Source organism: Notothenia coriiceps, unplaced genomic scaffold, assembly GCF_000735185.1.
Source record: "Notothenia coriiceps isolate Sejong01 unplaced genomic scaffold, NC01 NC01_scaffold00000151, whole genome shotgun sequence".
NCBI lineage: Eukaryota > Metazoa > Chordata > Actinopteri > Perciformes > Nototheniidae > Notothenia > Notothenia coriiceps.
In genome coordinates, this window is record NW_011332852.1 from 108,323 (window position 1) to 122,202 (window position 13,880).

At 38.4% G+C, this 13,880-nt stretch overlaps 2 protein-coding genes and 1 long non-coding RNA gene across 3 annotated transcripts in view; 2 read left to right on the forward strand and 1 right to left on the reverse strand.

The window, feature by feature from the left end:
* Positions 1 to 858: 858 nt before the first annotated feature.
* mrpl47 (mitochondrial ribosomal protein L47) lies at positions 859 to 2,326 on the reverse strand. The gene is made up of 4 exons (XM_010771533.1): positions 2,181 to 2,326; positions 1,228 to 1,376; positions 1,086 to 1,146; positions 859 to 1,003 (listed from the first exon to the last, which is right to left on the reverse strand). Exons 1-4 carry the CDS (start codon positions 2,312 to 2,314, stop codon positions 859 to 861), a joined length of 489 nt encoding a protein of 162 aa, XP_010769835.1. The 5' UTR covers positions 2,315 to 2,326.
* A 194-nt stretch (positions 2,327 to 2,520) lies between these two features.
* The window catches only part of ndufb5 (NADH:ubiquinone oxidoreductase subunit B5), a 16,564-nt gene continuing 5,204 nt past the window's right edge, over positions 2,521 to 13,880 (forward strand). Inside the window, exons 1-2 of the mRNA XM_010770717.1 lie at positions 2,521 to 2,676; positions 3,370 to 3,461. Coding sequence (XP_010769019.1) covers positions 2,559 to 2,676; positions 3,370 to 3,461 — 210 coding nt within the window. The 5' untranslated portion in view covers positions 2,521 to 2,558. The remainder of the gene's footprint in view (positions 2,677 to 3,369; positions 3,462 to 13,880) is intronic.
* LOC104944997 (uncharacterized) lies at positions 6,213 to 6,775 on the forward strand. Its single transcript, XR_798294.1, has 2 exons — positions 6,213 to 6,340; positions 6,477 to 6,775. It is a non-coding gene; the product is annotated as an uncharacterized lncRNA (long non-coding RNA).

The following is a 13,880-nucleotide window of genomic DNA, read 5'->3' on the forward strand; positions in this document are numbered from 1 at the left end:
AATAAGATAATACATGTGAGTTCATGGCTACTGCAGACAACGATCTTGTTGCTCTGTGTTGCGTTGTTAATGAGTGAAACACACCGGAGTTGAGGATCTGTGGGGTTTATTCTCCCAAAAAATAAATTTACAATTTAGGCATTTAGCAGACACCTTATTCCAAAGCGACTTACAATGACCAATTACAGGGACATTCTCCCTGGAGTAACCGAGGGCTAAGTGCGTTACTCAAGGGCACACTAGTAGTGGTGTTCCAGGCAGGATTTGAACTGGCAACCTTCCGATCATCAGCCCACCTCACTATCCATTGGAGTACCAAATAAAAAAAGAATTATAATAATATATATATTTTTTTTTATGAGATCCATTTGTGGCGGACGATATTTAATTGTGGCAGCCCGCCACAAATAAATCAATGTATGGGAAACACTGCTGTCTATCAAATGTAATGTTGAATTGCTACATTAAGCAGGGATTATAAAGCCTATAAAAAGGTACCTTAAGCAAACATTCCCAGACTCTTGAAGCCTTTATCATCACATATAGATTATTATACTAAATGCAATTAGGGAAATTCAAGTTAACATCATCAATTATACCCACAGAAATCAATGTGTATAGTCCCTTTGTGTTTTTCATTTGGCTTTTATTTAACTTTTGATAATGATTATTTAATGCCCAGCTAGCTTCAGTTCACTAGTGTCTGTGGTGAGACGACAGGTGGCAACAAATCAATATGACAAAGGTCTTGTTTCATTTCAAGTATTGAAAAATGTTTGGTTTACATGAGATATTGTGTAGATGGAACATTAGACTATATTCGAAGGTGAGTATTTTATTCAAAAATGTTCCTATCCTTTAAAATGAAGACGTTGTAAGAGCATGACAGTGGAGCATCATACCAACCTTCTTTAATCTTTCTGGACTTGGCATCTGAAGCCTTTGCCTTCTCGACTCCTGTTCAAGTGAGAGCAGCATGTTCTTTTCTTTCAACAGCACATACCTGAGACAGAACGAGAGTTAAACACTGCTGAGAAATGTGTTTCATATGTTTGAGGCACCAGTGTGAACCTAACTGTTCTTACCAGAGTTTGTGCAAATCCTCATTGCTCTTCGTCCTCAGTTGTTTGGCAGCCCATGGTGCACCTAAAACAAACACATTTCTATTAGTAAAGCTACATGCAGGCTGTAGAGCCATTAGAGTTATAGAATACTTCTGTGTTATACCTGACTTCACGTTGTTCTCTCCCCAGTTCTCAGGCAGGTCGAAGAACTCGTCCAGCCCTCTCCTGCTGACGGTGGTGTGCAGGGCTCGACACTGACTCACAGCGCTGATAGGACTGCACCAAGACAGGGCAGCGAGTGGGGACGTTTCCCTGGTAGATGCAAAATAATTGCACACAACAAGATGAGTTTTAGACTAAACCTAAAACAATTGTATTATGCTACTTCTAAAATGTCTAGTCCTTTTTTTCAGACCAATAAACTAATTTGAGTGACTGCTGGTTTGTGGCAACCAATGACATTTAGTTATTATTTGTTAATCTATAGATTATTTCTTTTAGATTAATAAATACATTGTGTAGTCTTTACATTTTCAGAAAAAACTATTGAAAATGTCTTTAATCAAGTGTAATATATATTTCGTTTTGAAAAAACCCTAACGCGTTCAGTTTAGCAAATACAAATTAAATTACAAATGCAAATTCAAAATATAATTTAAAAAAGGCAATAGAAGTTTGAAATTGCTTTTTAAATTAAAAAAATAATAGGATTTATTTTAGGGTTTGTCAGATACGTGCTCTGTGTGGTCTGTGTGAGTTTAAACTACATTGATTGGCAATACCTCCCATTGAAAGCATAGGAATTGAAACTAGAATTTCATGACTTTTATTCAGAAACCAAATAACTAAACCCATGACTCTTTAAGTTAATCCAATGTCAATTAACTCAACACAAGTCTGCTGGTGGCATAATAAATGCAAGATGAAGAAGATGTCCAACCTTCATTTATTAGGACTGTTATTCATCGTATTGTATTAGCTAATGCCTCGTTACCTTTCATATATAATCACTGAAACACAATCTGTTAATGGGGAGCAGAGACATTATGAGATCGGAACACGTTGACTTTAACGTCATTTATAGGTCATGTTTTACACACTGTAACAGTATCCTACCTGTACAGATGAGGCTGGCATCTGGTCAAAGTGGCAGTACAATGCTTAGTATTTATCGCAGAAGATATCCTAAAGACATTTTGAAACTGCTTGCAAAGAGTCAAAACGCGTCCTGCTGAAGAGGACGCCGCCATCTTTCCCCTAGTCCTTCCAACATTACCCATCATGCATTTCTCAAGTTTTTTTTATTTTGATTGTTTTATTTTTTCAATTATAAATATATGGCTGTGTTACAATGTTACCATATGTATGTACACGATAATAAAACTAAAATAAAACTAAAAACAATATTACATTAAAATACAAAAAAGGCGGTTTCCTGTTCTCAACGTCATCAACCAATCAGAGCTCGTGTTATTGGGCCGTCCCCAAGTAAAGATGGTGGGCATGAGTGTTCTCAGATCTGCTGCTGCTTTTGCAGCCAGATTGAGTCCTCTGAAATCTGGAAATAATGCGGCACAATTACTGTCTCGAACCATCCCACGCACAGATAAAGGTAAGAGATACCATGGCAGTTTAAAGAGGGAGTATTTTGACCCTGAAGCTGGCCGTCTCTTCTTGTGACCTTGCGCCGGGACTTTCTACCATGCTAATGTTAGCTAGCTGTTAACATTTGTCCTGTTGTCAACGGAACACGCAACGTGTAGTTTAGTACTTCTAGTTACGTGTAGCTATATCGTATTTTGAGCATATAATATTTGTAAGCTAACCGTCTTTCTGATACTGCCAATAGTGTTAGCCGGTGTAACACTTGTAATGTAGTTTGAATAACACCTCTCCCCATATAACCATGTCATATTTCTCATACAAAAACATTGCAAAATTGTTTTAATTCACCCAATTTCTGCATTATTTAGTGTTATACAAGCCTTATACACCATCTCCTGGAGTGACGTTAAGAGCTTAAATAAAAGGGAATGTGTAATTTGACATTTAAAGACCCTATATTATCATTTAAAAGCATTTTGATAGTGATCATAATAAGGATGTTTGCTTATATTGACCATAATCCATTTACTGTTAAAGAGGAAGAAGAAACATTTGAGGAATAATGATTCCTCAATATCTTTCCTAGATACTACAGCTTATGTTCATGACTATCGCAAAAGCAAAAATCACAATCTGTCTAGTTTTATATCATGACCTTAACACCATAGTCATAACACTATCCTCTGCCTTTGTCTTACAGTGGCCGTGCGTTTTGGTGGTGGTGGTCATGGAAAGCAAATGTTTGTCGTCAAGTCCACTAGCTTCTACGACAGGAGATTTCTGAGCTTGTTGGTGAGTACTGAAACACCTTCTCATTAATTTTCTGTGATCATCACCACACCACAGTTATTAGATAACAAGATACATTCCAGCTGCAGGCAATCTCCACAAACAGCCATGTTTTGATAGCCAAGGCACTTAAAAAGAGCCCTGCTGTACCTTCTTACTCATTTATTGTTTTGACACTATAAGCCTGTAACACCAGTTTACTCATGTTTAGACCCCCAACAGTGTTTAATGTTGTATTCCTGAAGTTATCAGCACCTCCGTTCAAAGTTTTTGGAATTGAAATTGGAATCCACTTGACCTGTTAAGCCCCAAGCCCCCACCCCCTGGGACTAAACGCAACATCTTGCAAGAAACAGCGTCTGAGGGCTTCTTAACATTTAACAACCTATGAATGTGTAATACCCACTTAACGGGAAGAAACTCAGCTAACTGACAATATGAACCATTTTTACCGAAACAAAAACACAACTCTAACGCCAAGCGTCTGAATTAGCACTAAGCGAAAGAGTGCTAACGCACTTGGCACATAACTCACGGTATAAATATTGTATACTTCATCGGATTTGCACAAACAATATATCATATGAAAGCTGAGATTCCACAGATTCAAATGGTATAAGTATCATCACTCCACAACCAAAACTCGCGGCAGCGACACCAGACAACACACAACTTAGCTTTACGTAGCCAAAATGTCAAGTACGTCTTACCTTTGCTGTTTTCTGATGAAAAGTTGTGTTCAATGGCATTACAATTCATAAAAACGCTGCTGAAGGTTAATCCAATAGGCGTGTTCACACCGCAGTACTTTTCCCACTTTAGTTCCGATATAGTTCCGAAATGTNTTATATACTAGGAAGTGTTTTTTTAATAAAAGGAGCAAAAGGTGTTTAAGGAGCAGCGACATGGTATTCATATCCAAAGAATTTAAGATTATTCTGTACATCTGGATTATTGGAGCCAAAATGCTTTTGCCGTTGCTTATTATTTATATTATTATCTTCATTTCAGTTTACACCACGTTTAATTCTTATTGGTTATCACTTCCGGCTATTGTTTTAGCCTCTCGCCGCTACAGTACACCTTTGTTTTTTTTAAGATAATGTAAGAACTTGTATTTCAATAAGTTTGCTTTTTAGCCTTATTGCCACTGATTTGATAAAGTGGCTGCAAAATGCATAAGAACTGTATTCACACATCCAAGTGGCTCAAGCCACTTGGATGTGTGAATACAGTTCTTATGCATTTTGCAGCCACTTTATCAAATCAGTGGCAATAAGGCTAAAAAGCAAACTTATTGAAATACAAGTTCNGAAGGGCCCCAGTATAAAGAGGCTAAAGAATGTTTAGTCTAAATGTGCGCTGACAAAGGTGAGCCTGAAATTATGTCGATGTGGTAACCAAACCAAAGGTACCATTGTGCAGAGAAATCATCGCGCGCGTTGAGTTTCAGACTCTCCATTCCGTCTATAAGTGTCTTTGTCTTGTTCTTAGCTGTTTGATGGCATGAGATGAGAGCGAGTGAGGAAAGGACATTTTATGTCAGGTTGGGTGTGTATGACATACGAGGTAGTTCCTGCCACGATGTCCGGCGTTCCGTCACGTGAATGTTGATGTTATTCGTACAAATTACAATTAGATTGTCGAGGCCACTAGGTGATCGTGGAGGGGGGGTAAAGACCGTAAAACCTTTACGAGGGCTAAGACTCCAGATTCCAACCGTTCATACCAACTGTTCGACAACAGGGATAAATAAAATGAGACAAACAATGCTACGAACGGATGAATAAGGCAGTAGTAAAACCATTAATCGTCTTACGTACACATGTCAAACATTAAATCTAAAGAGGGCAATGAAATCGGGAATCTCCCGCGAAAATTCGGGAGGGTTGACAAGTATGTTGTCAACTAACCATTCAGAAACGTCCTGCTGCAACCGAGATGTTTGCACCTCCACCAAAACCTCCGCTGCTTCAGGGTCAGTTTCTGGATCAAATTGATAATATGCTTGAACACATGCATTGCTCTGAGATGACATGTTTATTCCACACTCGTAATCACAGCAAACATGGTAACGTGACTCTCGCCGGCTCATGTCCCCCTCTTCTGCAGGGGGGCGTGGTCAGCTGCTGCTCAGAATTTTCAAAGACAGGCTTGGAATAGAGCGAAAATGAGCGAAACGAGGCATGGCTAAAAAATGATCTGTTTGGTATTTTGAAAAATAAAATGTATAAATATACCTTATAGGTATGGTCATACACTATATCATTTAAATATAGCATGATAGGTCTCCTTTAAGATAAGTACCAAAGCGATCGTATTCAAATGAGCCAATTACAGAGGATGCTCTCTTCAGATTTTCTTTAAAGTTCTTTTAAAATGCCCTAGAATAGTCATACTGGATAGTTTGGGTTGCAGAGGGTTTCGGGGCAGATACTTTCTACCAAATTCTGTACAGACCGAGGAGATGGAGACAGTGATGAAGAGCGTAGTCATGGCTGTTTACGTGACTTGTACGTGGATCTATACGTTTGCAGCAGTCGAAGGAAGGATTTATCAAAGAAGTTATACCAGTGTTAAGTTCTGGGCGTGCTCCTGTGTGTTTTACCCTATTCCATTGATCAACAGGTGGTGGTAACACACCAAGTTATGCTGCAATCCTTTCTTTTGTAGACAAATATTATTCCTGCAGGTGGTCTGTTATATAATAACCATACCTCTAAGGGCCCAGGCTTTAGAAAATGAAATGTAGGAAGTGGCTTAATTTACTCTTTTCTTTTACTCAGGTATCGCTACAAAGAATATGCTATTCCTTGGTACATGAACACGAGGTATAAGCGAAAGAGGTTCTTCACACCCAAGTTTGTCCAACCACACATAAGGTAAGATACGGCTCACATCACTATTGTGCCTTTGTTACGGTTTAAAATAAGTTTTAGTAGATGTACAAGATGTCTTATCTTATATATTATAAAATTCTTATTCTCTTTAAAAAAAATGATGATTTCTGTCTTGCAGGCTGCGCTTGGAGAAGCATCTCCGAGGGAAGGCCAGGGAAGCCTCCTTACAGAGGGGAAATCGGTCGAAACTTAAGGAGAAGTTCCCTCAAATGAAAGTTTCTGCATCGTAAAAAAATTCAAATGCACTTTTTACAATCAAGGAGTTAGAATTCAATTTATATCTGCTCGTGTCAAATAACTGAGTGTCCTATGTGGAGTATAAGTGCATTTGTCCAGCTGTTTGTTCCTGGAAGATAAATTATTCTACATCCCCCTGAAATCTTTTTTTTTTAACTTACTATTAAAATATGCATTGAGTTTTGGTTATCTTGTTTTACTAGTCCCTAAAATTAGTATATAATGGGTCATTACATTTAGTGGGAACTGTCCTTTTCAAGTTTTGGGATCATTTGAGTTAAAGGTGGGTAGGTAAGAATGGAGAAACTAGCTCGAGTGCGCTAGAATTTTGAAAGTGCACAACTGAAAAAAATCTGCCCCTTCAGACTTCCTTACAGAGCCCCTCCTCCAACAAACACGACCAATGAGGGCACGAGATGGAAGGCTGACAGGCAGGTAGGCCATCCAATTATCTGCAGAGGAAGATCATTGGTCGTGCTTTTTACAGCGCCACGGCTTCCACAGATGAAATATTTGTATATATTTATTGTCAAAGCATTTAATTTATTCATTGAAATCGGGATGTTAAGAGCATTCCATGGAATATAACAAAGTGTTACTGAAGTGAATTACCTACCCCACCTTTAAGAATGCAACTTTACAATAATAAAAATGTCATGTAATACAAGAATTAGAACAAAAAATACATTTACATTTTAAAGCAAGAAATTATACTTTCATCACATATTTAACAAAAACTGACTTTATTTTTAAAACACCATATGTGGTTCATTTAAAATTAAATACAGGTTTATATGACTTGACACCAATAAGCAGAGGCCAGAACTGTCTGGCCTCTGACGATCGTACTGACTACACAAAGAAAGGCTTATGAACCGAAAACATCATTCACCCCAAACTGAAAGGTTATTCCTCCAAAGTTTACCTTCAAATTTGGTTTTTGTCAACGTCAGACAATTAGTTTTTTCTATAAAGATGGAGTGTTTCTACAAAACACAGACAATGTAAAGATTAGGTAACAAAATGGCTGTAAAGAGACAAACAAAGGAAAGTAAACTCCATTTCATCATAGCAACAGTTTACTTTGCAGATGTCTGATTTCAAAATCTCAGACAGACTCTTAAGATTTTTTTTTTAAACAAATCATACAAAACAAGAGTGATCATCTGTGGTCGTTCCTGAGTCCAGGGTCAAGGTTGGGTGACTCATGATGTTGAGCTTATGGAAGAAATGACAGTGATGGAGGGGCTGGATAACAAATCAAGGGCACTTCCTGTCTACACACTGCTTTCCTCCCTCTTCGTACTCCTGTTTGGAGATCCACATCTGCTGGAAGGTTCCCTGGAAAACATGTTTAGTTTGAATAAATCAGCTTAAAAGTAGGAGAGGCATGAATAAACACGGATAAAGCTGTCAAGCCACTTGGATGTGTGAATACAGTTCTTATGCATTTTGCAGCCACTTTATCAAATCAGTGGCAATAAGGCTAAAGAGTAAACTGCAAACTTATTGAAATACAAGTTCTTACATTATCTTAAAAAAAACAAAGGTGTACTGTAGCGGCAAAAGCCCCGCAGAGAGGCTAAAACAATAGCCGGAAGTGATAACCAATAAGAATTAAACGTGGTGTAAACTGAAATGAAGATAATAATATAAATAAAAAGCATTTTGGCTCCAATAATCCAGATGTACAGAATAATCTTAAATTCTTTGGATATGAATACCATGTCGCTGCTCCTTAAACACCTTTTGCTCCTTTTAGGGTTTGTGTTGCGTTGTGGTCGGTTAGATGTTAATCAAGGAATAAATCCCCCCTGTTTTTACAGTCCTCAGGTGCAAACGACGGGAATGCAGATGGTGTACATCACACGGTAACTCGGCCCACTGAACTCCATCAAAGAGAAAAAAGAAGGTGCGCCCGACCCGACTAAAGGGGAGAGCAGTGAGGTAAGGACAGGTCATTTGTTCATTTCTCACTTAAACTCAGAGGAAAAATTTTACCTCTAAAAACATAAACAAAAATGTTGAATCTGTTCACCGATGACTCAGTCCGACCAAAGATGAAATAGGCCGAGAAGAATCCAAGGGAAATTTATAAATTTTAGTGAAGATATGCAAAACAAAAATACTATAATGTCAACTTTCTTGGAAACCTTGATGGACCTAAAAGACGTATTTACCAGGATTTTTAACACAAGACTAGAAGTAGATTCAGTGTTGTTACTGTATGTGTCAGACGAATGTCGATTTTTGGTGTGGTGTTAATATACTAAAAAATAACTTGTGTGGACATTGTAATGTCACCGTCCACCCTTTTTCAACAACTTGGGAACCTAAAATATTGACCAACTGGAAGGAAACCGTCGTTAATTGGAGTTGGTTTGTAAAGATATCAACGGTATAGTCTGGAACGTGTTGCCAGTCCTCCTTAAAAACCTGGTAAGGAGAAATGTTTTGACAAAGTCAAGTCGTTATAAAGAACCCTACAGACCACACTTAAGCGAGAAACTCCAGTACGGTGTCGTAGAGTTAACCCAACTCGCAGTCCTGAACTGACCCGTGAGGTCCTTCCATAAAAGAGACAAACTTCGGTAAGACAACAACTAATGAAAGACACGAAACCCGCACAGGACAACGTAGTGGAGAAGACAACTCGAATTAACCACCTGTCTACCTCGGAATTCAAGCGGTCCGTTTTACAGAACAGTTGAACTCTTAGTAAAAGGCAGAACTACTAAACCGTTAGAACAGGTCCGGGACTCCGTTCGTTTCGTCGGGTTTGGTACCTACGAGGAGGTGGATGAAGTGTCAACCCTACTGCAAAACTACAACCACACGAACACCGGAAAAAAAAATAGTGTGTAACGCAACACAAATAGGAAGGTTTGTGAGTTGAAACCAAAGTAGACAGTGCTTATAAAACGTCCCACGAAGAAAACGTTAGAAGTTTTCACCGTCCGTTACTAAAAAAGAGCTGTCGTCACCGAAATGGAGGTAAATACTGGTTGAATACGTCTTTTAGGTCCATTAAGGTTTCCCCAAGTGTATGAAAAAAGAAAACGGTTGACAATAAGATTCCAGTTGTTCAATATGCCTAGTGGGACTGGTTTGACATTTATAAAATTACGAAATTTGTATTGAAAGGTTGGTCAATATATAGTTAATTTACCGTTTTATCCTTTTAGTTTAGTATGCTAATGTTCTTGTTGAACGAATGAACATAATGTAACTAGAACCTAGTTTATTGCATTATGTGAAACGAATTATATTTTTAAAACTGTCCGGGTAGAAGTGGACAGGACGTGGGATTACGTTGAATCTATCTATTACGATTTATAAGAGATAAAAGTCTAATAATTTTTTAATTCTGCCCGATTCCAGTACAATTAGAATGGAAACTACGTTAGTACATTGCCCCCTACATAAAGTCCTAAATTTGAGAACTTTGTCGAGGGATGTGACGTACGAGTACTTCAAGAGGTCGGTCCCGCTAAACTGTTACGGACAAGTCTCTCTTACGTTTTGTGTAATAACGGTAAAAAGTTTTATCTATTGTACTGAAAATCGGGCAAGATAAAAAATTATTAGAATTACTTTTAAACCGTAATAAGATACGATTCAACGTAAATCCCCAGTCCTGTCCACCTTCTAACACGACAGTTTAAAAAATATAATGTTACACAATAAGGCAATAAAACTAGTTTAGTTAATATGTCATTACGTTCAAGACAAGAACAATTTAATGACATACTAATAAAGGATAACGTAAAATTAACCTAAATGACCAAAACTTTCAATACAATTTCCGTAATTTATATGCAAAACAGTCCCCCACTAGCATTATTGGAAACAACTGAATCTACATGTCACGTTCTTTTATACACTTGGGGAACAACTTCGAATGACTAAAGACGTATTTTCAACCAGTATTTTACCTCCTCCGGTTGACGTACAGCCACTCTTTTTAAAAGTACACGTGCAACTTCAACCGGTTTTCTCCGTGGACGTTTTATAAAGAACCACCGTCTACACTGTTCAACTCAACAAAACCTTCCTGTGTGTGCGTTGACACACCCATTTTTGTCCCGTGGTCGTGTGGTGTAGTTTTTGGAGTAGGTGAACACTTCATACCACCTCCCTCGTAGTACCAAACCCCGACCGAAACGACGGAGTCCCGGACCTGCTAACGGTAAGTAGCTGCCTTTTTACTAAAGAAGTTTCACTAGTTCTGAACAACGACCTTTGAATCCGGAGAACAGGTGGTACTTCGAGTGTCTTCTACCACTACGTGTCCCTGTTGCTGGTTCGTGTCTCATTTAGTTGTTGTCTTAACCGAAGTTGTCTTCTTTTATGTGGAGACCTGCACCGGGTCAGTCAGTCAGGCGGAGTTGGGTAACTCTACGACAACCTACTGGAGTTCTCTCGCTGAAGTGTGGTCTGAGGGTCGTATAACGCTTGACTTTTTGCAAACATTTCTCTTACCAAGGTTTTAAGGAAGGACTGGCAACACGTCCCAGACTATAACGTTGATATCCTTACAAACAAACTACCAAGAACGACGTTTCCCTCCAAGTTTGGTCAATTTTAGGTTCCCAAGTGTATGAAAGGTGGGGGTACCGTGACACTTACAAATGTACCACACAAGTTATTTTTGTATATAACAACCACAACCAAAATCGAAATTCCGTCCCTGACACAAACAATAACACACTGGAATCTACTTCCTAGTCTTGGTTAAAATACTGGTTTAAATACGTCTTTAGTACCATCAAGGTTTTCCCAAGAATAGTGACATATAGTATTTTGTTTTTTGTATTATCTCACTAATTTATAAATTCCCCTGTTTGGATCTCTCGGCTAATTTAACAATCTTGGGTCGGATCTAAGTCATCGTGTGAACAGATCAAACATTTTGTTGATGTTTTTGGAGTGGTAAAATTTTTCCCTCAAAGTTAAGTGAGAAATGAACAAATGTAACTGTCCTAACCTACACGCTCTCCCTAGCGTCGGTCGACCTTTTTTTCTGCTTGATGAGTTCAGTGGGCCGAGTACCTGTTGAATGTACACATTGCATCCGTCGTGTGCACCTGAGGAACTGTAAACAACATAGGGATTATTTCCTTGACTTAACATCTAAACCGAACCACAAGCAACACAAAACTATTTACAACACGGTTGAACAGGAAAAGAATTACAACGTCAGACAGGTCCTGAAGTCGTTCGACACGACGTCCCACCAGTCTGTAAGAAGTATACTAACTTGTCATTCCGTTGAATTAATGACAGTTATTTGTAATAATGAAATGAAACTGGGAGTCGAAGAAACTCAACACCCGTACGGTTTTCATTCAGAGAAAAATTCTAATACAAGTTTACAGTTGAAGTAGAAGGTAAATTCTTCAGCAGGCTAGTTTCCAAAGACATTGAACCTCGTCAGTCAAGGTGATAATTCAATTAATGACAAAAAAATTACTCTATCTTCAATGTTTTGCAAATGGACATACCAGACATACGACATGTAAATAACAAGAATCTTTTTTTCCTTTAAATTTAAGTCTTAGTCTTCAGTCTGAATTTTTTGGTGTGTTAGTCGGTTCTTTTATAGTATGCTCACGTAAGAGATTGTTCATTGGGGGGGGAGAGAGTAGTCTAACGCGTGTCTACGGGTGCACGTGAAGGCTCGACGGGTTCCGATTGTTGCGACTGAAACTCGACTGCTCCGCTTCTAGGGGCTTCCCCGAGAAACTGGGGGAAGTTACGGTTCACCCCACGATAATTCCACTCCCTTGACTAGTCGGCTGATCGAATTTGTACGACGAGTTCCTAACAATTTTGAAATGCCGTAAGTTTACACAACAAAAAGTACTCTTTACATAGGGAAATTTTTAAAAAAAATTAAATTATACAAACAACAAGGGAAGCCCGGACAGACTTTGGTGGTACAACCCTCAGCCGGGTGGCAACACTGCTGGTCCGCACCCTACAACTGTAGCTGTAGGGCCGCCACTTATAGTTGGTAACAAATTTTATACCAAGGGTAAAAACAGGAAAAGCTGTGAAGTCAACTTGAAAATAGGTAAAATTACACCGGATGAATTATCAGTAATTAATAGTTTCTGACTGTGGTAGAAACGAATTGGGAAAACACTACTATGATCCCGACGAGGGCTAATACCGTTTTTAGGAATTAGAGTAATAAAACCCAGTTAATTAAGACATTAACGCTGAATAATTTACGTTAATAAGTGACTGAAACCTTTTTTTAGGTAATAAACCTGTTTTATTTAAACCTTAACATACAAAAATTGTCAACTAATGGACTTGAAATTCATATTTAAGTTGACTTTTGGGTTTTATTTATTTAGCAAAAATAAAGCTATTAAACAAAAGCATAGCAACGTTCGGTATAGCATTAGCGCTAAAATTTTTATGCCTAATTAACTCGTCGTGGATTACTATTAAATCGGCCTTTTCAACTAAGTAGTCCACTTTAAATCTGTTTGACGACGAAGTTGATTTACGAAAGGTTGTCACGGAACTTAAACATAAAACAACAAGACAGGTTCTGTTAACTCTTTTTCATACACTAACTTATATATATGAACCAAAAGTTGTCAATGTAATTTTAGTGTAAGAGTTCATCTTTTCCGGATAAACCCCGGTTAAGTATTTAGTTAATAATGTTAAAATCCATTTAAATAATAGGTAACGGATAGGTTCACAACACTAAAATTGCCCTTTGAAGAAACGACCTTGGAAAACTGAAACACAGAGTCCCAGAAATACCGCACACACCACTGACTCCCTTTGTGCCGAGTAAAGCCGAAAGTGTCTGGCTGACTTGTCTCTTGAGAGGTTCTTTTGGGAGGTCCTTTCCTTACGGGTTTGAGGGAGTGTGTAGACTAAGTTCTAAACATAGTAATCCGGAACCAATTACTTTCTGACCCACAAACGTGGTTAACGAATACCCAGACTAGAACTTTTAATGTCGGTAGCTTTGGGATGAGAGGAAGGACAGACTCCAAATTGACAACCAGAACACCAAACGTCTCGTACTCGACTTCGACTAGCGGTTGTTGTTGATGTCACCTTCCGCCGGCCAAGTCACGGACCTATCCTCCGAGGTAGGACCGTAGTGAGCATTCCTGTGTGACGTCACAGTTGTGATTTATATATGGTTGTAAAATCTATTCCCTGACAAGACTCTACTTCCTTGTTGATTGAGATGTGTGTTACTACGTAAATTTCGGTCTAGACCACTTAAATTTCGTCAAATATGATCTTC